The 27,817-nt window shown below is 38.4% G+C and overlaps 1 protein-coding gene across 2 annotated transcripts; it reads right to left on the reverse strand.

The window, feature by feature from the left end:
• Positions 1 to 1,844: 1,844 nt before the first annotated feature.
• Positions 1,845 to 26,367, reverse strand: RIOK3 (RIO kinase 3). 2 transcript variants are annotated; one of them, XM_059139583.1, is made up of 13 exons: positions 26,094 to 26,367; positions 18,368 to 18,483; positions 17,628 to 17,773; positions 17,427 to 17,534; positions 17,109 to 17,218; positions 15,544 to 15,687; positions 14,861 to 14,988; positions 8,949 to 9,146; positions 7,522 to 7,681; positions 5,959 to 6,039; positions 5,778 to 5,867; positions 4,802 to 4,909; positions 1,845 to 3,537 (listed from the first exon to the last, which is right to left on the reverse strand). In XM_059139583.1, the coding sequence occupies exons 1-13, from the start codon at positions 26,154 to 26,156 to the stop codon at positions 3,430 to 3,432; spliced, it is 1,560 nt and encodes a 519-aa protein (XP_058995566.1). In that variant the 5' UTR covers positions 26,157 to 26,367; the 3' UTR covers positions 1,845 to 3,429. The 2 variants fall into 2 exon arrangements, with proteins under 2 accessions (XP_058995566.1, XP_058995567.1); XM_059139584.1 differs by lacking the exon at positions 26,094 to 26,367 and adding an exon at positions 25,640 to 25,747.
• Between the last annotated feature and the right edge of the window lie 1,450 nt (positions 26,368 to 27,817).

The raw sequence follows: 27,817 nt of genomic DNA on the forward strand, positions 1-27,817 counted from the left end.
TGTTAGCACAGCTGGGTGTCTGATGAGGCCTCTCTCCTTGGGGTGCAGACAGCTGCCTTCTGAGCGTCCTCACATGGCTTTTCTTCTCTTCTTGTGTTGGGAGAAATCTCTGGTGCCTCTCCCTTTCTTCTAAGGAGATCAGTCCTATTGGATTAAAGCCTCACCTTGATGACTTCACTGAACTGAATTAAAAGCCTCCTTAAAACGCCTCATTTAATCTCTTGAAAAGCCCTATTTCTAAAGACAGTTATCACATTAGGGGTTAAGGAGGCAACATATGAACTGGGGGGTCCTCTGTCCAATGTTTCTTTTACCATTTTCCAAATATGATACAATTCAAATAAATGAAATTGATGAGTAATTGAGAGATTGTTTTTGTTAGTAACAATATACTAATAATATGAGCAAGGGACTTGTTTCTTCTTCAAACTGAACTTTCAAAACCTTTTTGATGTTTTCCAGAGTTTTCATAAATTTTGACTCATTTGATGCTTTACCCATATACTGTTCTTATGATTCTGTGTCAAGTATTCTATTGACTATGTGTTCTTTCTGTCCCAGAAGGCATTAGAAAGATTAAGCTCAGAGCTGTAAGTAGTAGCTCATTCTTTATTCTGTGATGAATATCCCACCTTCCCCCTCCTTCTGCTACTTTATCTTTCTACTATATTTGATCTTAAATCCTTAAAAAGCTAGCTATGTTTGGGAAAAGCTGGAAAGCCTAGGACAGCAAAAGTAATGCTATCCCCAAATGTACCCTTTTAATATTCCTTAATTGAGAAACATATAGGAAATAAAAAAAATTTTTTTAACAAGAGTAAACTGAGGTTTCCAAGCATAAAATAAACTTAAAAAATTTAAATCAATCTTAATTTTGTATGTAATCCATACAAAACTCCAACAGAAAAATAGCTATCCTCAAAATGTAAGTATTAAGATTTGAAAATACAATCAGATGAGCTTTCACTCTCAAATTTTTTGAAGTTTTTTTTAAGCAATCTTTTTAAGAACGCACGACACTGAGATCAATGGCTGCATCCTCTACCAACTGAGCCAGCCAGGTGCTCCCCACACCCCCGCCAACTTCTAAAATGCTGGAAAACTGCCCAGAATCTCAGAAGGTACAGATACCAATCTCTTTTGAGCAGCAAAAAATGTCCTGCCTCTAACATCTTGGGGACTGCATGTCCTTCATCTTCCTTAGGGGTCTACCATGACCAACATTTTACCATCAGCTGCCTCACTGCATCCTGCTTCCTGTTCAGATATTTTAAAACATTAACATACATCGAAGGAGAAAAATTTGGCAGGGATGCATGTCACACTAGAAACAATGTTTTCTGGAATACAAGGGATTTCTACTTTAGCATTTCTGAATTTCTGTAATAAATTCAAATGAGCATGCATGTCTTTTACTTTTTTTAGCAGAAAACTTGATTTTTTATAAGAAGGAAATGCAGAGACTTATTTTGTAGATATAAAAATACTTTACAGTCATCCTTATTTCTGTAACTTAGATATTCATGTATCTACTTCCAATAAAGTGAAACAAAATATCCTTATTTCCAAATTGTGGTTTTGTCCCATTCCTATTTGAGTCTTTACTTACCAAACCAACACTTCCCACTTTTTTTCCCAAAGTGAAATATTTACTCTCTGATACACAGAGAAAAACCTATTTGTAATGTGAAATATACTGGTCATTTATTAAAATCTAACTATGAGAAAGTTTAATGGGAAAAAAATTGCTTAAGGTAGCACGACTTAATTTTATACAGAAGGGTAACTTGATGCCAGGATGTAAGTTATCATAAAGAACAGTAAGAAACCACACAAAGAACCAATTCTAAAATGCTCTCTTCATATTTAATATTTTAAAAAGCATGTTCACAGCACACTCCAAGAATGCCACACAGCAATGGTTTGCTGCTCTTTGTCAAACAGAGTATGTCAGAAACCAAAACAAAAATTTTTTTAAATGGTTCATGGTTTTAAAATCAGTTCTCTGAAATTTCTGTAAATCCAATAATCACCAGTCGTCTAAATTCTTGTTTCAGAGTAGTAAACATTTCAGAAATGTAATGAGTATCTATCCAAAATCACACTTCTCTGAAATGCGGTTAAAAGCTATATAACAGAAACAAAAATAAATATTTTTCTAGAAAGAACATATTTGGCATTTTAAAATAATGTTCAAGAAGCTTTCAAGTGTAAATGACTTTAGCTTGTTACTTTCCAGTACCAGACAGAAAGTATGGGTTATTAGTCGCAGAAAGCCTGGGTCTATAACGTCCATCTGACTTCAGTAACAGGAGGAATGATTACATTGTTGTTAATGAACTTCAACCCTAATAAAGCCAATGTACTTTTCCACTACAGTGCTTGACTTATTAAGGAACTGACATCCAGCCAGTACTAAAAATTATGTAGGGAGGCCAGGAGTTCGAATTACTTGGTTCATCTGATACCCAAGTTGTTTTATACATACTTTTCATCATGTGATGATTTAATATTTCTAATTAGCTTGCTCTATTTCTCTCAAAATCAATTAAATGTACAGTTTGAATGAAATGTAAACTGAACTTTGTTTTACTCACTTCATTAAAATATGTCAAACATGGTCGATTATTATATTCCATACTTCCAGATAATTTACATTTTCATTATAAATGCAGGGCAGCTGCACCATGAGTTCTATCCTAACCATTTCACCTAAATGTTGAAAACCTGAAAGTTAAATTTAAAAACTTTGAATAGTTAAGAAGTTCTTATATATTTTTCTCTTTCAAAGATCTGTGATGCCCTGTCTTGGATATGAGTATGGAAAAGAAAAATTCAGTTCATATTCATGATTTACCAATAAACTTCTATTTCTGTCAGTCATTTTAAAACCAAATTTCCATTTATGTCACCTACTGAAGAGAAGAGATTTTCCTTTAGAATCATGGTCACAACCTGAAAAAAAAAACTAAGGAGGGCTAATTTTAGGCCAATAAAATATTTGAGGAAAGCTGTAACACAAAACAGGGAGGTGAAAAAAAGCAACTATGTTGTAATAAAAGCCTTCCTTGTAAACACACCTGTCCTTTCCTCCCATGTTTGGAAATGTTACCTAAGTTTTAAAAATTCTCATCAACACAATTTATACCACGAATTCTATAAAATCAGGTTGATTTCAGGTAGATAACCTATAGCTGTTAAAGAATTATATTATCCTGTTCATAAGATGAGAGGTAGTGACATTTTATTCTCCCAACGCTGAGCTACAAATTCCACACATCTGGCATATGGGTTACAAGGGGAAAAAAAGCACAGAAGCACCATTGAACACTCCTTCTGTTTTGGTATTTCAAGTCTCCCATAACTTCACTTGCCATTGGCAGCTGACAGTCACCACTGTGTTAACAATGAAAGCAGTGGGTGTTGGTGCTATTCATCATACAGGACTGGCGGACCTCCATCATCTTTTAAAAATGAAGCAGCTTTCCTTCCATTCTTCTGAACATGATCTTCATTCATTTTCTCCAAAGCTTCTATCTACAAAATTAATACATTGAATCCATTTGTCAAATCTTAGTTCATAGAAACCATACTTTAGATTGAACCAGCATTTTTACTCTCTTAAAACTAGATCAATCCTAAGGACGCTGGCCTGAAATTAGAATTACAGTGTGTGACACACATTACAGTGTCTCACAGACATGCACTACAGGTGATGCATACGTGTATGTTTTTTACTTCACTGTATTATCAATATCAAGGTCAATACTTAGTGTCTTTATCGATCTAGCAACTAGGATCACATGTCCTACTATGTACCTATAAAGCTTTCAGGAAACCAGAAAAAGCAGATTCTAATGTTGGTTCAACAACAGTAGTAACACTTACTCACAGAGCAACTGTACTGTGCAAGAGATCAGATTTACCATCTTCCTATGACTTCTCCTCTGCCTTTAGGTTCCACCACAGCTTGGCCAAATTCAAATCATACTAAGGAGTTCTGGAACAGACTCTATAATCATTCTCTGCTTTAGTATACTGTTGTGAATAACTAGCTGCTATTTCACTTTTTCGTTTTTGTTCAATTTTAAGAGAACTCTTCTGTTGGAAGATTTTTTTTTTTATGGTTCTGTAGATCCATATTATAATGACTAGGCATTTGTAAGGACGACCACGGCCAACTTTCCCTGTTCACTGAAAGGCATGGAACGTGTGTGATCGCTTTGTATCACCCAGTGTTCACCAGTGCACTTCCTCACTCATAAACACAGGCAACAGGAGTGCACTGGTAGTGGTGTTATTTGTCCCTCTTAACCAAACTGTACTCCTTGATGAAGTGTTTTGCTGTAAGTCTATCCTAGGTTTTAAGTCTGGAAGGCAGCTATGCTCACCACTATACCACCAACGTGGTTTTAAGTCTGGAAAGGACCAAAAACATCTCAAGGAAAGAAAATCTCTAATTTTGCTTTTGAGGGGATAGAATAAAATGAGGGGTGCCTGGGTGGTTCAGTTGGTTAAGGGTCCAACTCTTGGTTTTGGCTCAGGTCATGCATGATCTCAGGGTTGTGGGATCGAGCCCTGCGTCAGGCTCTGTGCTGGGCGTTGGAGTCTGCTAGAGATGCTCTCTCTCCCTCTCCCTCTGCCTCTGCCTTACCCTACGACATGCACTTTCTCTTGTCTCTAAAATAAATAAATACAATCTAAAAAAAAAAAAAAAAGAATAAAATGAGCTCTGGGTTTCAGCTAACTACTCCATCCAGCTCTCCATTAGCAAGGTGAGTAAAATGCACATAAAATTTACCTCAGCTAAGAAATCAGCCTCATTATCTGCTGAAATGTTTAAGCCTGAAACAGCATTAAAGAGTTCTCGTTCACCAAGGGCTTCCTTTACTCCACCTTTCTGGAAAAACTAACAAAGAAATATAAGTCAGTAGGAGATATTATAGCAAGGTTCTCTTGAAAACAAAAAAACAGAGAATAGTATACTTGTAAGATACCAGTGAATTCCTTCCATAATTTTTAAGCCACAGGATTTTCTCATTTCAAGTTTAACTATGGGGCTCAAGTTCTACTTGCTATTTGTCTTCTTCAGATGTCCACATCTGTGCTGCCTTCTGGATTTAATTTCTCACAACGCACCTTCCATAGCTATAAATGAGTGGTATCTATAAAACTGGGTGGCATTGCTTTGAATATATATACTCAAAATATTCACTAAATCCCATGAATTAAAATCTTCAAGTAGGTTTATAAATTATTTCCAATATGAAGTTATTTGATCATTTAGAAAAAACATTCTTATCTGAATCTACTGCAATCAATTTCATTTAGAAATAACAAATAAATGTGACCCTACTCAGCGATTATGTGTTTCACCTTTCCTCATCTGTTTACTTCACAGATATCAGTGATCAGAGACAGCACCACTAAAAGACTATTTGTAATAACAATGGCAGTGAGCACACAGGCTTGCTAATGCCAGTTTCACTCAAAGCACTGTGCATGTTATGTCTACTTGACTGCTTAAATATCTGCAGCCAAAAACTCACTCCCTTGTCAATTAAATTCAATAGCCCAAATGTGAGGCATGCAATCAAATTATTGTTGAAAATGAAATCTGACTAACTGATCTCTGTATCTTTACCTCAAAAGCAGTTGATAACCAAACCCTTCCTTCAATTTCTATGAATATGACCATCTTATTTTTCTTAGGGATGAGAAAAATATTTGAATCTGTTATATCCTATAAAAAAAAATGTATTAGTTTACATGCCCACCTGGGAGACATTCCTACAGTCACGGAACAAGAACTCCAGGCCATGAGGATGGGTTGGTTCTACAGACTGACTCACGTCAATCAACCAGACCTATTTAAACACAGAGCATACATTCAGTATACATTCAGTAATCTACATCAAGTCATTTTGTGTGTGAACATTAACAAAATGGGCTCCTCACCTTCCCGGCATGCCACAGCATGTTATACTCACTGAGGTCGGCATGGACAAGTGTGCATTCATTGTATAACTGCTGCATCAACTGGAAGAGGCAAGGCAGACACTTAGGATGTGAGCAACCATTCCAATTTACCTATGCAACTGAAATGTCTATGCCCACCAATACTTCTCAGAAAAAGCAAAAGTAGGTTAAAGAACGTATTTCCTCTTCACTTTGTACAGTCTAAGACTCAGCTCTTTTTTGTTTTTTGTGAACACTGAGGCAATGGAGGGGATGAGTATGACACTCTACTTCTTTGTCTATGTGACCACAGTGAGGTCAGGAGACCGAAGGGCAGACCTGGTTCCCTACAGAGTAAGAAAGCAGCCATATTATGCTCACTCACCAGAGGATCTAAAAGCCACTCTCCTTTAATAAAAGTGGGTGAAAAAACTTTTTTCATCTTTTCATATAAGGTAAAAAGTACTTCCTGCCAAACATAGTGGGGAAGACAGTCTTACAAATTAAGTGGCATTATATACTCATTATTGATTTCTTATGGCTGAAATCAGCATTAATGTTTTATTTCTCAGCCTTAATAGACTCAAATCGGAAAAGTGTAGCACTACTTCATCTCTTCCCCAGTCACCCCACTGGCCAATGAAGCCAGAAAAAAAATGAACTTGATTTTCCTTTCAATGTTTTCCTATTGGAAGCAGAGGAAGTTGGATTACCTCCCTAGCAATGTCTTTAAAAATTATTTGGATAACACTTTCATATTCATATAAGCTACTGCAGGATGTGAGCACTTTATGCAGAGACCACGTAAAAAGTACAGAGGCTTCTCTGCTATTCAATCAAAACAACTAGAGAGGCGGGGCCCTGGCTGGCTCACTTGGTGACCATGTGACCCTTGATCTTGGGCTCATGAGTTCAAGCCCCATGTTGGGGGTACAGTTTACTTAAACAACACCCCCCCAAAAAAAAACAAAAACAAAACTACAGAAGAAGGACAGTTTTAGAAACATTTTCTTAAGCTGGAAGGACCTCAGATGCAATTCAGTTGCTGTCCCGAAACATAAATGGCTTCAAGACTCCTGACATGCTCTAAGACCTGTGCACATACAAGAGACCACTCCCTCCCATCTTCAGCTTTTACCATCACTCTTACAATGGGACTAAATCTGCTCCCTGCCAACTTCCCAATGAAAAGCATTTTCTTAGCTGTTAAGAGCTAGAACATTCAATAAGGCATACAAATTAATGAGGCAGGACATCTGCCAAATGTGGAAATGTCAATTTTTATTTAACAGATTGTTTCGTGAATAAGAGCTTCATGCTTCCATGTCACTAATGCTAACCAATGAGGCCTCATGAGCTCCTTAGCTCTATGATTTTTCTTAAGTGACTCAGGTCAGTAGCACATTGATAAAAGACAACTCTTCAATGTTAACATTCCGTCAAACTTCAGTTTGTCCTTGTTTTATTAACTTAAACTAGTACTATTTTAGGACTTTTTTAAAAGGTTTATAGACAACATATTTTTTAAAAGTTGGTACACGAATGCTTTAAAAAGCAACTTACATGAAGAGTTTGGTAGTAGGCTTCTTTCATTTCTTCACTACTGAGCTTTACTTCTTTCAACTTAGGAGCTGGAACTTGATCATGGCCAATAAAAGACATAACTAAAATGTGTTTCTTGAGTAGTACAACTGTTGGACAAGGAATTCCAGCTCTCTGCATTCTACACAGAAAGAAATAATTAAGAAGGTAAAAATCAGGAGAGAATATTTCACTTATTCAACAAATAGCTAATAAGCGCCTGCTATGAGCTGGCACCATGTTCCGCCCAGGGGGTGGGAGAGGCAGAGCCAATAGAACCCAGCCTCTGCCCTCACAGAGCCATGGACGCTGGTAGGCACAGACAAGTGAGGAGACAGTCACAGTGTAGCACACGCACTGGCAGGAGTGTGGGCAGGAGCTACAGGAGCACACAGCATCAAGGAAGGCTTAGTATAAAAAGAGGGTGAAGAGGAATTAGCCACATTAAGACAGTGTGGGGAAATGCTGGTCTAGGGCTGGAAGCAGCCTGTGAAATGCACAGAGGCATTCAAGAGTGTCCATTTGGGGAATGTATGTCAGTTAACATAGCTGGATCTTAAATTGGAGGAAGGGCAGTGTAGGTTGAGGTTAGAGATAGGTGGGCTCCACATCAGAGAAGGCCTTTGAACTTCACACTAAAGACTACAGAAGCTGTTGAAGAATTTTAAGAAAGGCAGGGATGAGATCTCAAAAGCACAGAAAAGAGATTGAAGGGCAGCAAGACCTCTTAGGAAACTATCCTACTTATAAGTCCTACTAATTAGAAGAATTTTGCAACTAATAAATATGGATAATTACATTTGAAAGCAGACCTCTTTAGAACAAACAAAAATTAAGCATTTAATAGATTAAGATATAGAAGGTTTACTGAGAAAGATTAATACTGTATTACTTGGTTGATAAATTCCTTGATAAATTCTGCTTAGAGAATTGAGACTCTAGTCTAATGAATTAGAGCAAAATGCAATTTGACTGGTCAGACTGCCCCACCAAATTAACAATACAAGATGTAATAAACATTTTCTAAAACAAAAAAAGCAAATCATTATTTACAATAAGCCTAACAGGAAGCTGAACAATGACAGCATGTAGACATATGACAAAATGTCTCCGGCAGAAAATGACTTTGCTGCCCTCAAACTTTACTGAGGGAAGAAAAAAGAAAATGACTTATTCATCATAAAGGTATAAATTCACGTTATACCCAGGAAATATTTTCTTATACAAAGCCTCATTGAACTAGAATTTCGAGGCCTTCCATAATTTCCACAAATGAATTTAAAAGAAAGCATGGATTTTTCTGCCTGGCTAGTAGGCCAGATACAAGAAGGTAATTACCCTAGATAATTACTTCTTTTTCTTTTTTTTTTTTAACCCTAGATAACTTCTAGCACAATGATTTTCTTTACCTTGTGAGATTGTGCATTTCTTTTTCTGCCCACATGCGGATGATCTTACGTGGATTTAGTTTACTGAAGCGATCTTTAAACCTGAAATCATCTTTAATATATTTGTCACGATTCTTAAACTCATTTAGTGTTGTTTTAAATACCTTGATGGCACATTCTGTAGGTATAACTTTACTATCTTCCTTTTCATCTTCCATGCTAAGTGGAAGAAAGAAAATTAAGTCAGTGTAAGTTGCCAGCTTATAAATAAAACAATTTCAAAATAAAACTTCTATGATACAAAAGTAGATCTATCTTCTCTAAGAATGTCAAGCTTTAGTGGTTTTTTTAAGATTTAAATTTTGGGTCTTAATATAACCTTAGGATTTGTTTTTTTAAATAAAATACTTTCAAATAAATTGTCAACCAGTTTTCAATAATCCATAATATAATCTTCACTTAATGATTATCAATCAAATCAAACCTGAGGAACAATGAAGACACACATACTTTAAAATAGGCTACAATCTACCAGGGATGGTTTATGGGCAAAATTCAATAAAAGCAAAAAACAGAGCAGCTTTTTAAAATGTCTCTTTCACTTCTAACAGATAAAAAGGTGAGTAAAGGGACACCTGGGTGGCTCAGTGGGTTAAAGCCTCTGCCTTTGGCTCAGGTCATGATCCCAGGGTCCTGGGACTGAGCCCCGCATTGGGCTCTCTGCTCCACAGGGAGCCTGCTTCTCCCTCTCTCTGCCTGCCTCTCTGCCTTCTTGTGATCTCTCTCTCCCTGTCAAATAAATAAATAAAATCTTAAAAAAAAAAAAAAATGGGTGAATAAAGGGATCCTTGCCCTTTATGCAAGGAGGGGCAGGAGAGAATAGAAGTACATGAATAGGACAGGTCCCTTTGGATTGGGAAGGCCAGACAAGGCTTCATGATGTAGGTGGCAACTGAACCAGAACCAGCACAATGGGTAGGCCATGAACAAGTACAGGCACAGTATTAACAAAAGCAGAGCTGGAAACCACAGGACATGTCTGAGGAATAACAAACGCTATAGCTAAGACTTAGCTGGAAAGAGAAAATGAAAGAAATCAGAGCTGAGGGACAGGACGGAGGCAGATCCATGAAGAGAAGCCTCGATGTATTCCTAAAGGTGGTAGGAATCATCATGGGCTTGACACATAGCACGAGGATCAAGTCAATGATAGTATCAGCATAGAAGGGACAGAAGAGCTCAGAGGTGTGGGGCGAACTTGGGATGCTAATGTAATGCTCCCTCAATAGTGAGCCACTGAAAAGGCCTGAAACATGGTGGAGAGAGTGTGAATTAAGTATTTACCTTTAAATATGTGAAAGGGTGTTAGTCTGGCAAAGAAAAGAGCTCTATTTCCAGAAGACAAAATATGACTCAAACTCTCAACCCCTTCCTTCTGTACCATATTTTCCCTTTCTGCCAGTTCATCTCAGAAGGTTGGAGTATTCCAACCTATTGCGTCTTCTCTAGCTGGGAAATTTCATTTCGCCCTATGGTTTTACTTATTTACTTTTTAAAAAGAATTTATTTGAGAGAGAAAGATAGCAAGAAAGAGCATGAGAAGGTGGGAAGAGTGAGAAGCAGGATCCCTGGTGAGCAAGGAGCCCAAAGCGGGGCTTGATCCCAGAACTCGGGATCATGAGTTGAGCTGAAGGCACACTCAACCAACTGAGCTACCCAGGTGCCCCACAGTCCCATGGCTTTACATATCATTTGTATACAGGGGTGCCTAGGTGGCTCAGTCAGTTATGCATCTGCCTTCAGCTCAGCTCATGATCCCAGGTTCTGGGTTCAAGCCCCACTTTGGGCTCCTGGCTAAAGTGAGGAGCCTGCTTCTCCCTCTCCCTCTGCTACTCCACCCTCTCAACCCATACTCTCTCACACTCACTCTCTGCTCTCTCTCAAATAAATAAATAAATAAATAAATCTTCAAAAACTGTATCCTCTATATACAGATAACTCCTACATGTCTACCCTCAGGCCCAACTCTCCAGAACTTCAGGCCCATTTACCTGATCCCTAACATGACATCACTTGGATGCCTAGCAGACATCTCAAAGTTAACATGTCAAAACAAGTCTTATTAATTGCGCCCTAAACCTGCCTTTCTTCACACTCTCATCTCAGTAAATGGCACCACCCAGGTGCTCTAGCCAGAATGTTAACTTCTCACACTCATCCAATCCAACAGCACACACTGTTGACTCTTACCTGCAAACTGCTTCCTTATGGTCTTTCCTATTCTTCACTTTCACACACCTCCTTAGTCCAAGCCACTGTTCTCTCTTATTTAAACTACTACAATAACTTTTTAATAGACCCTTACTGCTTTTTCTCTTATCCCTCTTATCTATAATTCATTTTTCACACAGCAGTCTGAATAATCTTGCAAAACAAAAATCAAATCACAGCTTTGGTTCCCACCACCGTTAAAAAAGCAGGTTCCTTACCCTGGCTTCAAGTCCTAACTGATCTAAGCTTACTTCTCCAGCCTCCTCTCTCCCTTTCACAACTGTGCTCTCCGTGTACTGCCTTTCTTATAGGCTCTCAGAGATACCAAGTTTGTGCCTGTCTTAAGGCATTAACACTAGCTGTTTTCTGGTCTAGAATGTTCTTCCACCTGATCTTTACACTGTTCCCTAGATGTGTCATTCAAATCTTAGTTTAAATGTCACTTTCTCAGAGAAGTTTTCCTGTCCTACTAATAAAAAGCAGTGAACCAGTTGCTATGACATCACCATATTTTAACTACCATAACACATATCTGATGTTTTTTGCTTATTTATTACTGTCTTGGAAGGTGGCTGGGGTTGGGAGGAAGTACATTCTATGAGCTCAGGGATAAAGCACAAGTTACTATTCCAGTAACTGTTGATTACCTGGCCAGCCTGAAAGTGATAGAAACCAGACAGTGTTAAGGTGGGCCGAGTCCCAAGATGGCTCCCAAGGTCCCAGTCCCTGGTATGCACACTCTGCATAGTTCCCTCCCCTCAAGTGTGGGTGGAACAGATACTCCCTCGAGTAGCTGACACTGTATGGCAAAGGTGATGGTATAGTCATTCCCAGGATTATATTCCAATGTCTAAGACTCGGTCTTAGCAGACTGGAGGGAGAGAGTCTCCTGCCAGTTTTGAAGTGACCTGTTGTGTGAAAGGACAGCATGACCAACACCTGCAGGGACCTCTAGAAGTTGAGAGCAGGCCCCACTTGACAGCCAACAAGAAAGCAGAGACAGTTCCATAAGGAATGCAACCCAGACGACACCCAGACTATAGCCATGTGACCCTAAGCAGAGAGCCAAGCTAAGCCATGCCCACTACAACTTCCAATCAACAGAAACTGTGAGATAATAAATGAGTGTTGTTTTAAGCTGCTAAGTCTGTGGTAATTTGTTATATAGCATAGAAAACTAGCAAAGTTTTAAAAGTATTTACTTTTAAAAAACTTGTAGAAAACCGAGTGCTCTCTAGTTTTGTTAAATTACAAATGTCCAAGTATGGATTACAATACCAATTCCACCAGAAAGAAAGAGAGATCATTCACTATATCAAAGTAACATTAAGCATAACAGGAAATAGACAAAGGATAAACAAGGCAGTTGACAAGAAAAAGGAATACAAATGGCCAATAAAGCACTTGGAAAAAATGTAAAACCTTAATCACAAATAAATACACACCAAAATATCAAAATAGTATTTTTCATCTTTTACACTAACAACAAAAAAATTAAGTTTGATAATACTAATAAGTATTAATGAGGATGAGGGAAACAGGTTCATCCTGCTGCATAAATTAGATCTCACAGGGCAATTTGTCAGTATCTACTGACATTTATAGAATGCACAACAACCTGGAGATCTGACTAGCTCCTAGAGAAATTGCATTTGCCCTGCCATTATAATTAAAAGATAAACACGAATTAAAGATTTTGAGCTTTGGTGTGACACATAAGAAATTTTTTTCAAATTTTTAATAAATAAAAGAAAACAAGATATGCTGCTTGCTACAACAGCCAGGGGGTACTCTCCATTCATTGAGGCCTTCTACTATTTAACAAAAAGGAAAAAGAGTACATACAGTCTGTGCCCCAGTAATTTCAAAGCTAGAATTCAGCTTAAGGGTATGTTTGCAAAAGCACACCAAAGTAGATCTACAAGGATATTCTTAGCTGCATCCTCTATTATGTAATTATCTTTTATCAACCATAACAGTTATTGCTATAATGTTCTCCTCCTGGCTATGCCATAAGCCCAGTAACATAATAGAATATGCTACTATAAAAATGGGATGCTATAAGCTTGGAAAGATCTATTAACTGAAAAACCAAGACGCTGAACAGAGAGAATCATTTCTTTTGTATAAACAAATTTAGGGATAGGTGCATAAAAATTCCTGGGGAGACTAAACTAAAAACTGTTAATCGTGGTTATCTTTGGAGAAAAGATCTGTGAGATGAGAGCTGATAAAAAGGCTACTTTCCATTTTAATCCCCTCTGTAGAGTTTTAATTTCTACCATGTAATCTCTCATTTTAATTTGCACCACTGAGTTATATTTGCCTGGTCTTAGGGAACCCTTAAAAGAAATTTGGGAAGAGTTTAAAGGTTAAAGGGAAAAAGGTTAAAGCTTAAAGGGAAAAATAAATATTTATTAAAATTTCCATATACCAGTCATTATCAAATATGATCTCATTTATCACCACAAAATCCTATGAGGTAATAAGGGTCAGTTTTTTTTAAAAAGTTTAGTAAATTGCTCCAGATGACACAACTTGAAAAATGTGACCTATTTTATACTAACATTCATATCCTTTTCGTTTCGGAAACTTAACAGTCTAATTCGATATATGTTCACACATGTATGTCTCATCTAGAAAGGGAGACTACGGTGCCTGGGTGGCTCAGTTGCTTGAGTGACTGCCTTCAGTTCGGGTCATGATCCTGGAGTCCCGGGATTGAGTACTGCATCAGGGCCTGCTTGGCAGGGAGTCTGCTTCTCCCTCTGACCTTCCCCCTCTCATGTTTGCTTTCTCTCATCCTCTCCCTCAAATAAATAAATAAAATCTTAAAAAAAATAAAATTAAAAAAAAAAAAGCTTTAGAAAGGGAAACTAAATAATTAAGAAAACCAAAGGCTAAAAAAAAAAAAGAAAAGAAAACCAAAGGCAAGAACTTAACCAATAATTGTCTAAATCCCCTTAAGTATACAGTAAATATCTTCTGAACCTAAAAAGAGCTAGAATAATTCTGGAATCTACTTTAACATTTTTGTCTGTAAACATTATTGAGGTAAAGGAATCTCTGAGGTAGTAAGCCTTGCTAGTTGACCTCAATAGCAAATGACCAGATGATTTCACATTCCTGGCTTAAGCATATTCTCTAAACAGGCTCCTCTTTAAAAAAATGAAGCAGGTAAGATCTAAATAGCGTAAGATCTTTACAAGATGCTCCATAAATGATGCAAGCATTATTTAGTTGGTACTTTCTAAAGGATCAGTTACAAGGACAAGAATCAGTAACTGATCTAAGCATATCCCCCTCAACCTCGTGCTAAAGGACCCCAAAGTGTAAAGACCATGGGTTTTGAGACAAACCCAACTGCAAATTTTGCTCTGTCACAGCAGCCTGTATGATACAGGATTACAATAATGTAGAAAATAATATATGCATAGAAAAAAGACTGAAGGAGTCTACACAAACTGATTAATCGTTATCTCTGAATGGTGAGATTAGGATGATTGTTTTTCTTCATATGTCCTTATATGGTCTAGACTTTCTTCAAAACTTTTTAAATTACTCTGCTTGCCAGGTAGCACTGATTCTGCATAAACCCATTTATATGGGAAGAAGGGGTTAAGATATTATTGACACAATGGTATTGCATTTTGCTCATTTACCTCCCGCCATATGCATGAAAGACAACAGACTCCTTTCCTGTACTAATACAGCCAGTGATTGTCTCCAACATTCCAGAGTTGACCATTTTATACATAAGTAAACGTGTTTTAGGATCAACTGCTTTTTCCTGCAAAAGATAAAGCACTATAAATGAAAATGACTGGTAATAACAAAAAAATTTTTGAGCCATTTCTAGTATCTAGTATATTCAAAATATACACTTTTTACCTTTATCATTTAATTTACCTAGATGTATATATAACAGGCTCTTAAAAGATTGCTGTCAAAATAGATTTCATTTCTATAACTAACTCCAATGCCTATGAAAGTGAGTATCTAAAAGAACTATTAAAAATCAGGCTCTTAGTCAAAATCTTATTTTATCTTCAAACTTTAAATAGCTTTGCTACTGTAGTTACTATTAGATTTTTTTTCTTAAAGTTTAAAAAATTACTTTATTCTCAAGATATTAGATACTATTTACTAATTTAAGACATTAGAAATTAAGTTATTATAAATGTAATGTAACAAGAAATGATTTTTTAAAATCTTAAAACATTCATATTCATATTAATTATGACCACTAAAATGTCAGTTTCGACATCAAGTTTTGTTTTTTGCCCAAATATGAAGTTTTCTAATATGAACTTTCCATCAAAGAAAAAAATATAAGAATACTTACTGCAGTAGAATGCTCCTTTTTCTCATGGAGGCGGGCACTTCGACGTTCTTCTGAGTAGGCATGTTGTTTTAAAGCATTGAAGACGTGGTTTGATAGTTTTAAATCCATTCCGATCCCATCTCCTACCTGAAACTCAGGTGCAAACTGCCAAAAAGAAGAAAAAAAATTAGCATCTGAATACTTTAAAATGGGGATGGTCATAACAAAAACCAGATCAGTCTTAACTTGGAACAGGTTTTTTTACTCAATGATTAGGCTACAAAAGCAGAACCCATAGGTATTACAAAGAAAAAAATAAAATAATTCACTAAAAAAACAAACAGGAGAGCGAGGCTATTTAAGCACAGAAAATACTGAATCACATCTAAAAACTAAGGTATTTCAGCATATGCTCTGCACCTTGCTTTTACATTAGACAAAGGACACATTATATTTTGAAGACTACCCCAAATCTTACCAAAGAAATACAATTTTATAATTATTTTTGAGGAGTGGAATAATGTAATAAGCTATGCCCACACCATTACAATTATGTTCTAGAGCTGACTGTCCAGTATGGTAGACACTAGCCACATGTAGATATTTCAAGTTAAATAAATTAAAATCAAATTAAAAATTCAGCTCCTTGATTGCATCTTTCAAATTTCAAGGGCTCAATTGCCAAATACAGTCATTATTAGTTAACATGGAATACAGAACATTTCTATTATCACACAAAGTTCTACTGGAGAGGGTTGTTCTAGAGTCAGATCTCGACTATTTCTAGAATTTAATAATAAGTTTACGGGGCACCTGGCTGGCTCAGTCAGTGGAGCACATGACTCTTGATCTTGGGGTCACAAGTTCAAGCCCCACAATGAGTGTAGAGACTGCTTTAAAAAATAAAGCATTAAAAAAAAAACCATAAATAAATAAATAAGTTTACTTAACAAGTGTTTGTGTTCTAAAGTCTAAATGTTTTCTATTAACCACAAGCTTTATAAAGGAGAAGAATGCTAATTTTTCTTTTTAAAATTTTTTTTAAATTACATTTTATTTCTGATTTTGCAGGGGTAGGTAAGGTACAAGATTTGAATTTGTTGAATTAAAAAATTCAAACAAATATAAAAAGGTATATAGTAGAAAGTACTTCTCTCACCCATTCCTATCCCTTAGTCACCACTGATCTGTTTCTTGGGTAGGGGTGCTACCCAAGAAAGTAATATACTGAAAAATAAATACTCTACCTTTCATAAGAACAATTTAATTTTTAGAATCCATGCAAATCAAACCAGTCAAACCAAATAAAATCTTAATATTGTTGTAGATTTTTATTCTGAAGTACATTCTCATTAGTGGCTGAGTTTTCATGGTATTGTTATATTATCATCTTAAAGAACTTTAGATCTATCCTTATGAAGGGTATTTTTAGAAATTTACGATATTGTATTTATTTTTTTAATTAGTTAGTTAAACTTTTTTTTTTAACAGAAGTAGAGTTGGTAAGATATTATATTTAGAATCCCATGTTTTTAACTTATATCAATAAAACTCTTGATTCGGAGATAATACATCCTGTAACTTACATTTTCCATTCTGGCTGTATTCTTTCTCCCACATACTACTTCATCATGTTTGGTGGTGATGTCTTTTCCTTTTCCAATAAAACCCTTTTTGGGAGTAGGAACTGGTTTTGCTAAAGGTGATTAAGACAAGACAAGTTAATGTAAAAGTAGCAAAGACTAAACTGCTGCATTCAATATTGTCTGAAAAGATATCTGACCTAACAGTAAATTACCAAATGAGATTCAAAGATAAATATAAAATACAAGGATCCATTGGAAAACTTAGTCTTCCTCTATCCCTAACCTATCCCAAACCCCAGAAAATAAAAGCACTGATACCTGGTATGTAGGGATCGTCACGAGTGTCTTGCCAGTCAACCTCATCCTCAGAGCTATCACTATCTTCGTAAGGATGCACTTTGCGATAATTTTCAAAGGAAATGGAAACTTAAAAGGCAAAGATAGGTGAAGATTTATTTAGGAACACGTTACAAGCATTTCCTGCCACCCAGTGGAGGTGTCATAATAAGGTCATAGTACCTTTGCTATCTCCATTGAATTTTTTTTCTTCACGCCTAAGCTGTGCGTCATATTCTCTGTCAAATTCCATCTGTAGCATCTGAGCCAGCATTAGGTCACTGGAAGTGTCAACGTTTTCTCCAGTAATAAATGGTCCTTCAGTGACACTATTCAAAATAAGGCAACATCAACCAAAATAATGTCCTTGCATAAACAGATGCTACCTACCATGAGAGAGGAGTGCCTTTTCACTGTTACAAATTATGCTGAAGAAGCAATGGGAAAAACCTGATCATGTCATTTACCTTCTGTCCAGCTGCTCTGTGACCAATGTCAGGCACCTGTGAGAGCACCAACTAGGATTGACAGAGCTGCACAAGAAAGCTAAAAGGTCTCTAATCTAAACTAAGACTCAACCTCATTTGTTGTATGTTCTGGAAAGATAACATGGATGAAAAGATAAAATATAAACATTTGCTCAAAACTGTATCCTACTTCACTATTTGCTAATTTGGGGATCATGTGATACAACTGTTGTAGTGACTAAAACCCAGAGGAACAGAGTGGTCTGCCCAAGACAGTACTGACAACTAATCACAGAATCAGGACCAAAACTCAAATATCAGTGAGCTCCCAGTATAGCGCTCTTTCTACTGCATCGTTTCTCAAAATGTGTTTCTTAATCATCGGCCAGGACAATCGCTAATCAAATCCTAAAACTTTCATAAAATGCTATTAGATTCTTCATGAATTTTACTTACACAACTTCAGGAAAAGCAGCAGCTTCCTCTTCCAGCTGCAGTTCTTTAGCCAGCTGTTCACTCATCACATCAGCCAAGGAACAAGATATTGTGTTCTGAGGGGTAGCCCAGGGACACTATTTAAAGAAAAGGGAGGGGCTAATTCATAATCGTGAAATTAAAGTATCTTCCAAACTTGAAAACAGGCTATCTTTTGAGAATTAAAAAAATCAACCCCAAATAAATAATTATCAACTTAGAGAAATTATCTGAAAAGTAAAAATACTGGGGCACCTGGGTAGCTCAGTCAGTTAAGCATCTGACTCTGGATTTCAGCTCAAGTTGTGATCTCAGGGTCATGGGACTGAGCCCCACATCATGCTCAGCAGGGGAGTCTGCTTGAGATTTCTCTCCCTCTCCTTCTGCCCACCTCCATGCCCCAGCTCACACAGGTGTTCCTGTGCTCTAATAAAAAAAATAATTCTCTAAATTATATAAACTAAATCACTAAATTTGTCAAAAGCACTTTCTAACCCATCTGATAACCTGTTAGATAACCCATTTGATAGATGTGTCTCTTAGTTGAGGAGGAACATCAGGCTCGTGCATATACAGCATCACCCCACTGCCTGATTAGTTCACGTAATACCCTTGTTCTGATTCCATGCTCATAAAATAATCTGCTTTTAATCTGGCTTCCCATGTAGAGTCTCTCTTTTTCTTTTTTCAAATGCTTTATTTCTAAGTAATCTCTCTACCCAATGTGGGTCTGGAACTCACACCCTGAGACCAAGAGTTGCATGCTCTACCGACAGAGCTGGTTGCATGCCCTACCAACAGATGCCCCTGTAGATTCTCTTTTAGGAACAGATTACACCAACTAGCACAATTCAAAACACACTTAGAACTTACACCTCATTCTAATTTAAGGAGTAAGTCTTCTACACATGTAAAGTATATGTCAGCCACTCTCAAGACATCCGGGATATGTTAAAACAAAAATAACAATGACAACAAAAACTGCATTTCTGAACTTTAGAAGCTGAGAAACAGTCTTAAAACAATACCACTATAACAAAGCAATATTCTGTGAGACACTTCTTGGATGATCGGCCAGTTGGCCTTCCTCAATGACAACACAATCTCAGCCCTCTTGAAATACAAACTGTAAATTTCACAATTCCTAATTTTTGAGAGGGCAAACTTTACTTAGCAGCAGCAAATGACTACATTTGATAGTTTAGTGATTAAGACCACTAATATTGAATAGTATGTCTCAATCTCTCTTGAACTGACCCAGATTTCTCTCTCTCCCTCCTAAGATTCTACCCCAAGGTATCACCCTCCTATCACTGGGATACTCTAATAAGAGAGTCATAACTAATCTTTCTGTTTCTAGTTCTGCTTGTTTCCATTTTCCACACCATAGCACAAGAGCTTTTCTAAAATGCAGATTTGATTAGTTCGGTTTCCTCACCTACAGCTCTTGTTTCAATGTTTCCCACTGACTTTAGGATAAATGAGTTCAAACTCATTCCTTAACCACTGCTGAGTGTCTAATTTAGAATCTAGAATATAGCATATGATGATGTCTGTTTTAGTCACAAAACTTTTGAGTCAAGTTTAGATCCTCTAGCTGGCCTACCACCCTTGCTCAGTTTCCAAAGCACTGAGGCTCAGGAATTTACTTGGTTCAGGTTGTTAGGATGAAACTCTGAAGGATGACAAATGATAAATATATTTATGCCTAAGTGAATCAGAATCAAGTTTTATCTAGTCTCATCCTGAGATTAATGAAATGCACCCAGCCCCCAGTACATACCTATACTAGCCAACTGCACAATTATTCAAGCCTCACAGAAAGCCAGATGTGGAGAAAACAAGGCAGGCTTTCTCAAGGTCTGGTATGACTTTCATTCACTTAGATCTTCAAGTGCAACTGAGTACTCTCCTGATGAGGATTTTGAGATCTAGAAGCCTGAAGTTCTCCATAATCTGGAGAATACAGCTATCCCTTGGCCAATGACTTCTGCTGACTTCCCTCTGAATCCTCTAGGTAGAATACACAATGCTAACCCCTTACCTAGAAATGTCTGGTCTGATCAGTTTCAAAGTCCAGGTTCCAAAAGGCAAATGGCTGTATTCTCTAACTCAGATATGTCAACCACATTTTGCAATGAAAACAGAGTAACAGACAACACTGGGTCACTGTATTTTAATCATTTGCCTAATACAGATAATTTACATAGATTATTTGAGACCCATAACCACTGCATAGGTACAATATCATCCTCATTTTATAGACTTAGAAACTGAGACACAGAGAGGTTTTTTAACTCGAGATAACACTGTAGATGGTAGTGCCTAGATTTGAACCAAGGCAGTAGAACTTAAGGGACTGCCCTCAGCATTTTGCTATACTTCTTCCCTAATCATCTTGTCCTGGAACATGAGAAGCAAACCTTTACACTGCCTGCAGTATGAAATCCAAATTCTTCAACAATGAACGCCTTTCACAATTTGCCCTACTTTATTTTTCTAGTCTCAGCCCATACATACCCTATGCTCTAATAACAAAAATTATATGCTAATTGTGGCATGCTTTCACCCCTCCATGCCTTCACACATGCTTTACTCTCAGTGGATTTTCTTCCTCCTCTATTTCCTCCAATTAAGCATTGCCAATTCCCCAAGGCTCTCTCAGTTTCATCAGACGACATCAGATTCTTGCCTTTGTGCTCCCATACCACTGTGCAAATATATTTACATGTGGGACCAGTGACTCTATTAGAGTTAATGTACCAGCTATAATACAACATGAGCCCCTTGAATGGCCAGGTCTTCTCATTCTCAGAGCCCAGTATAGAGCTTCAGACATAAAGAGGCACTGAATAACATGTGCTAAAAAGAAATACCGAAAATAGTTCGCGGAACTGCCAGGCTGTCCCCAGGCTGCAGAGGTCTGATGCCTTTCTACACCCCTACTATTCTAACACCCCTTTCTCTATCTTGAAGTTGGCCCCTTTGGCCAGCTACTTATGCTGCTTCTAGTTGTTTGCCAGCAGTCAATTTTACTAAGATGTTAAATAAAGTATTAGCTGGCAACTTCTCAGAAGAGGCAAAATTGACAAGCAGTGACTGTTCTTTTGAGGCAGAGACTGACCTACATCCAAGACAGACTGAGCCAGAAAGGGAAACACATAGAGACCACCAGAGAGCTCCAAGACATCCTCATCATCCGCTCCTGCTGATCTTGCTCCTCGGAGCCTTGTACTCCAGAGCTGTACCTTGTACCTCTGCTGACCAGTTTAGCTGGGCCGACTCACACCAGGGCAACTTGCATGGGTAAAGGTAAATAAGGTAACAAAGGCTGCCAACCTCCAAACCTCTAAGTCAAATATAGATTCCTCAAAATAGCAGTCAAAGGCCCTCCAAAAACATTTTTGGGCCGCATGAGAGACAACTGCCAGCAGGGGGCAATCCTCTATGGACATGAGTGGTTCCTCCTCCCAAGGGGGCCTTAGAAAATTTATTGGGAGCTCTTCCTATGAATGGGCACCAGAGGACATGTATAGAGGAATCCTCTGTCATCATCATGTAACTTCTCAATAAACCAAAAACACTCTTTGTTAAATGTTAAGACAATAATAATAAATTTAAGGAGATAGGGAAAAAAGCCCTCCATAATCTCCACTATCCAGTGTCATTCCCCCCTATTCCCTTCATCAGCATAAACTCCCCATGTCATCAAGATCTGATGGGAAACCCAACACAGTCCTTCCCAGTTAGTTATTCTGCTTTAAATGAAGTCTATCAAGCCCATAGCCAGCTCCCTGATTGTTTGTTTCCTGTTTGCTGAAGACTTCTGAGACCAGACTTGTCTTCCTCTCCTCTGGAAAATCCACCACTGAACTCTGCTCCTTGGAGTTCGTTACTACTACCACATTCTTCAACACCAGGCTGGCTACAGATTAGAGGGATATTATCTCCCTTTCCTTGTATTTCCTAAAGATGCACCTCTAGCTACTCATTGCGCAAACAACTGTGGGGAAGAATCAAGTAAATAAAAAACAGTAAATATGAAGGAGGCACAAAATAATAAAAATTCAGTCCTCAACTTGAAGCAAGTCAAGAGAATCACAACCCACAGGAAGGTCTCTTTTCTGCCCACACAACTAAAAGATATAATTTGGGTAGAATATTTAAGTGCGTAATTTCACTTCTCAAGACAAGGGTCTCTGGAAAACATCATCTGCGTCTATTGGGTCTACAATACTAATCTTTTTTTTTTTTTTAACTTTTAATGTTGGTTTTAGAATTATAAAAAAAAATTGCAAAAGTAACAGAGTTCCCAAATATCTCATACTCAGTTTCCCCTGTGTTGGTATTGTACATTTGCCATAATTAATGAACCAGTATTTATACATTATTCTTATTAACCGAAGTCCATACTTTATTCAGATTTCCTTAGTTTTTCTGCAATGTCCTTTCCCTACTTCTGGATCATATGTATCCAGCATACTATATAACTTGTAGTCATCACACCACTTTAGGCCCCTTCTGGCTATGAGTTTCTCAGACTTTTTTTGTGATGACCTTGACTTGACAGTTTTGAGAAGTACTATGAATTCATTTTTTTACAGTTCTCTTGCCAAAAGAGCTACACATTTCCTCACTTCCACAGTTTGCCAATCCTCCATTCTTGGAATATCCACTAAAATTCTTTGTCCATAACAGCAGTTTGGCATTTTATAACTGCTACCCCAATGACTCTGGGGAGGGGTCCCCAAAACCCTTTCAGGATGTCTGTGAGATCAAAATTATTTTGTACTAAGACATTCTCTGTCTTTTCTAGACTTACTCTCTCAAGAGTGTAGACTGGAGTTTTCCAGTCTACCACAGATCTGATAACAGCACTCTGATGGCTTGTGGAATGTGTATTTGAATATTCTCGCATTTTCCAAAATTTTCTAAGGTAATAGTTTTAGGGTATAAATGTGCATTCTCAGAGATTAGTTCAGTTTGTTCTCAGTACATCTACCATGCTTTTATTAGCCATCTTTAAAAAAAATTTTTTTTTAAAGATTTTATTTATTTGTCAGAGAGAGAGAGACAGCAAGCACAGGCAGACAGAGTGGCAGGCAGAGTCAGAGGGAGAAGCAGGCTCCCCCCAGAGCAAGGATCCCGATGTGGGACTCGATCCCAGGATGCTGGGATCATGACCTGAGCCGAAGGCAGCCGCTTAACCAACTGAGCCACCCAGGCGTCTCTAGCCATCTTTGATTATATCTGCTATAATCTATGCATCCATGAGGATGGATTTTCTTCATATACTTCAAATAAAACATACCACAACAGGCTGAAAAAAGGTCTTCTATTAAATCAGACATTAGGGGTGTCCAGGTGGCTCAGTGAGTTAAGTGTTTGCCTTTGGTTCAGGTCATGATCCTTGGGTCCTGGGATCCATCCCAGGGGATCCATCCCCAAGCTTGTTTCTCCCTCCTACTCTCGACCTCCCCAGGCTCATACTCGATACTGTGTGCGCCTGCGGGCTCTCGCTCTCTCTCTTTCACTCTCTCTCTCTCTCTCATCTCTCTCAAAAAAAGTAAATCTTGGTTGGGAGAGGGTGGTGGGGTTATGGACATTGGGGAGGGTATGTGCTATGGTGAGTGCTGTGAAGTGTGTAGACCTGGCAATTCACAGACCTGTACCCCTGGGGCCAATAATACATTATATGTTTATTAAAAAAAAATAAAGTAAATCTTAAAAGAAATCAGACGTTAAAGAGAATTGCAAAAACACAAAACTGCACCACTAATTTTTTTATTCTGGAAAATGGGGGGGTGTTTAACCTATAAAAATGTTATTTATACTAACATAATGACTTTTAAATCACTTAAAAATGTTTCAATAGCTCAGTTTTAATTTCTGGTATGACAAATATCAATAGATGCAACCAATATAAACAATTTGGGGTCCTCAATGATTTTTTTTAAGAATGTAAAATAGTCCTGACCAAAAAGTTTTAAGAATCGCTGGACTTTAACATTCTTTCCATTTTTCAAGGTCTTCTTCAAATCACCTCATCCATGAAGCCTCTGATAAACACTTAGGTCTTCCAAGAGGTTAGAGGAGTAAAGTATTAAGAGATACTTGTAGCATCTAATTGTCTGGACTGTGAAAATGCTGTCTTCCTAGTAGAACATCAATAAACCCCAGTATTTTTTGTTGTTGTTGCTGAATGATGAAAATGCCATTTTCATTTCTGATGATGCGTACTTAAAATGAAAATATGACTAATAACAAGCAATTTTATTACTGAATTAGCTTTGTAAGTAAAATTTGTTCTGACATTAGGTATCCTGACCAATGTTTGTCTCATTTGACATTTTTACCATCCTTTGGGGTGCTTAACTGGAGGAATTTAACATGTAAAGCATACATTTATTAATATCTGGCTACTGACTTTGTCTTTTTTTTTTTAAGATTTATTTATTTGACAGAGAGAGATCACAAGTAGGCAGAGAGGCAGGCAAAGAGAGAGAGAGGGAAGCAGGCTTCCCGCCGAGCAGAGAGAGAGAGCCCGATACAGGACTCGATCCCAGGACCCCGAGACCACGACCCGAGCTGAAGGCAGCTGGCCCAACCCACTGAGCCACCCAGGCGCCCATGACTTTGTTTTTTTATGTCTACTGATCTTGGCCTTGTAAACAAGGCTTAATAGAAGAAATAACACAAAATAACATGGAGACATAACCATATTTGCCAACAGATTACCTTAAGTTCTCCCTACAGTTGTATGAGAACTTTCATAAAATTAACTTTAATTAAACTTTCATAAATTCCTTTTTAATAGTCAAATATTTCTCTCTTCTCTGTTAAGGCCTAGCTTAAAGATCTAATAAAATGAGTGATCCTTTAAACGGAACAAATGTTCCGTGACAGCATGTGAAAAACAATTAGAAAGCCATAAAAGTTGGATTCTTTCCAACCTTAATTTGAGGAACACAACATCCCACTTGAAGCACTCTTGCTTTCAAGCAAACCCTCGCTACAGCGGCAGAAGTCTTTTCATCCTTCTAATGAAAGTATCATGCAAAGGAGCAGCCTGAAAACCAGAAACCAAATGTAAAATAAACCCAACAGTTGGTCATTACAGGAAAAAAGCTTAACGTTAAAGCCAAGCAGATAATGAGAATTCATAACCTTTTTTTTTTTTTTTTTTTTTCACAATATGTAGCGTATCCCCGAGTATTAGCCTGAGGGAGAAAAGTGCGCCTGGACTTGACTTACCTTTTACTATTTCAAACACAAGAAACTGCCTCATTCGCATAACTGCATTTGTCAAGTTAAGGAAACAGCTGCCAAAACGACGTTCCCGTCGGGCTCCAATCGGCTGACTCACTTGGCCCGTGAAAAACAAGATCGTGCTTGATTTCCCTCAAACGTCAGCGTCTCTAAGCCAGCCCTGCCCAATATCGGCTACGGAGGTTCAGAAATCAAGGCGCAGAGAGCCCAACCCGCCAGGAGTGGCCACTGGCAGCTCCGGCCGCCCTCCCCACCTTTCCCATCCCACCCCGGGCAACCCCGCCACCTGTCCCCACCTTCCGAGGTCGCCAAAGTCCCGCTCAGAACTTCCCCCAAGTCGCCTGCGAAGACGCCTCGGCGCCTGCCACCTTCTCCGGGCTTTCCGGGAGGACCAACCCGGGTGATCAAGACAGGTGCGTCAGCTCCGACCACCACTCACCTTGCTGGGTCCCCAGGGCGCTGCGGGCCCGGGCTCAGGCGATGCCACTCCGACCAGGTCCATGTTGGAAAAGAAGACAGCGACGAACACAGGGCAGACAGGTGGCAGGACCGGGAAGCAGTCTCCGCCGAGGAGACAGGCGGCGGGGCTGGGGCGACGAGCTGCTGGTGCCGGAGCTAAGGTGACAGATGGCGGCGCGGCAGCGTCCGGAACTACATCTCTTCTCTTCCGCCCACCCCGCTGGGGCCGTGGCTTCTGATAGGCCGCCCGCCGGGGGTTCCCGATTTTGCCCCCTTTCCCCGCCCCCCAACTTCCGGCGCTGCCCCCGGCTCGGGCTGCCCGGGTCTCTGGCTCAGAGTTACGATCGCAGTCGCCGGTGCCCAGCAGAGCTGGCGTCGAGTGTGGCTTCCTTTAGCCCGGCCGTACCCTGTTGCCGCATCGCCTTCCCCTTCCTTCCCTACCTCGCTGCCCGAGACAGCATCTGGATCGAGTTAAACTGATTTAGGCTGCGTGTTACTCAGTTTGTAACAAACAAACGAGGCTGCTTCTTTTCATTCTTTATTTTCTGGGTTAATTCTGAGCTGGGATGGTACGGGGAGCAGACAATAGCTGGTGTGGAGAGGTCGGATTTTGTTACTGCAGTTTGTCGTTAGGGAGCGGGGCACGAAAATGAAAACTTGTAAAATGTGTTACAGAACATTGAGCAAAAATAGGACTGCGTAATAAATGTTTTGATGAGCTGTTTTGTAGATTCTGATAAAGTGACCAGATAAAAATAGCTAAGCATTACATTTCACTTACTATATTGGTGCATTGTCCAAAGTACTGTATTAATTCTCACTGAGGGGCATTCTATTTCTAGCATGATCTCAATTTTACTGGAATGTAGGCACACACAGCTGAAGTAACCTGCTAGAGGTCGCAGGGCTGAGTGGCAAAAGAAAGGAGTGGTGAACCTAGGCATCCTGGGCTAGGGGACTAGCTCTATATGTACATGTTGACTTTTCAGACATTCTAGTAATAAACACTGAATAACCTTGTTCTCCTTAAATTGCAGTTCCGAACCAGGATCCCTGACTGTCTAGGCTTGAGATCCCTAGGATACCCACCTTGATGGTTTCCCTTAGCACACAGTTTGCCATTCCAGATCAGAACATGTTCCGAATCTTCCAAAAACTTCAAATTAAAATAAAGTGAAATTATAACTATGTGGTAGGATACAGATTTATGCTTGGCAAATGTTGCTCATATATGTGAATATGTGTAGAAATCACATTCCCTCTGAAGGTTCAAAGAATTATAACTAGGGTATTATGGTTGAAGAAAAATGGATGTAGCCAGAAACTAAATGGATCTTTCAATTTTGGATAAGAAAGAAACAGGAGGCAGAATCAACCAAGAGAAGTTATTGGAGTTTCCTATTAGCCAAGAATTTTTAAAGAAAAAGATGAAAGGAAAAAGAGCAGATCAGAAAGAAAGGCTGAGGCACAGTGCATGACAAAAATGTGCCAGTGAGGGGCCTTTGGGGCACGTATCAGAAAAGGACAAGAAGTAAAAAGTAGAACTAAGAATCTGGATATTTGTTTTAGATCACTTTATTCAACACATTTTTATTGAGTGTTCTCTTTAGTGCCTACCATTGATGTGACATATGAATAAAAATATGTGCCCATCGTCATGAACCTTGAAGTCATAAACACAGTACAATTAACTGTTAAAGATGC

The sequence above is a fragment of the Mustela lutreola genome, chromosome 11 (assembly GCF_030435805.1).
Source record: "Mustela lutreola isolate mMusLut2 chromosome 11, mMusLut2.pri, whole genome shotgun sequence".
NCBI lineage: Eukaryota > Metazoa > Chordata > Mammalia > Carnivora > Mustelidae > Mustela > Mustela lutreola.

What these genes read in the sequence shown, in the direction of transcription:
- RIOK3 (XM_059139583.1), bottom strand. Translation starts at nt 26,156, where the DNA reads ATGGACCTGGTCGGAGTGGCATCGCCTGAGCCCGGGCCCGCAGCGCCC. An exon ending in CGCCCTGGGGACCCAGCAAG is followed by an intron (nt 18,484 to 26,093) that starts GTGAGTGGTGGT and finishes TTCTTTAAATAG; the next exon opens with TGTCCCTGGGCTACCCCTCA. An exon ending in AAAAGGAGCATTCTACTGCA is followed by an intron (nt 14,989 to 15,543) that starts GTAAGTATTCTT and finishes TATCTTTTGCAG; the next exon opens with GAAAAAGCAGTTGATCCTAA.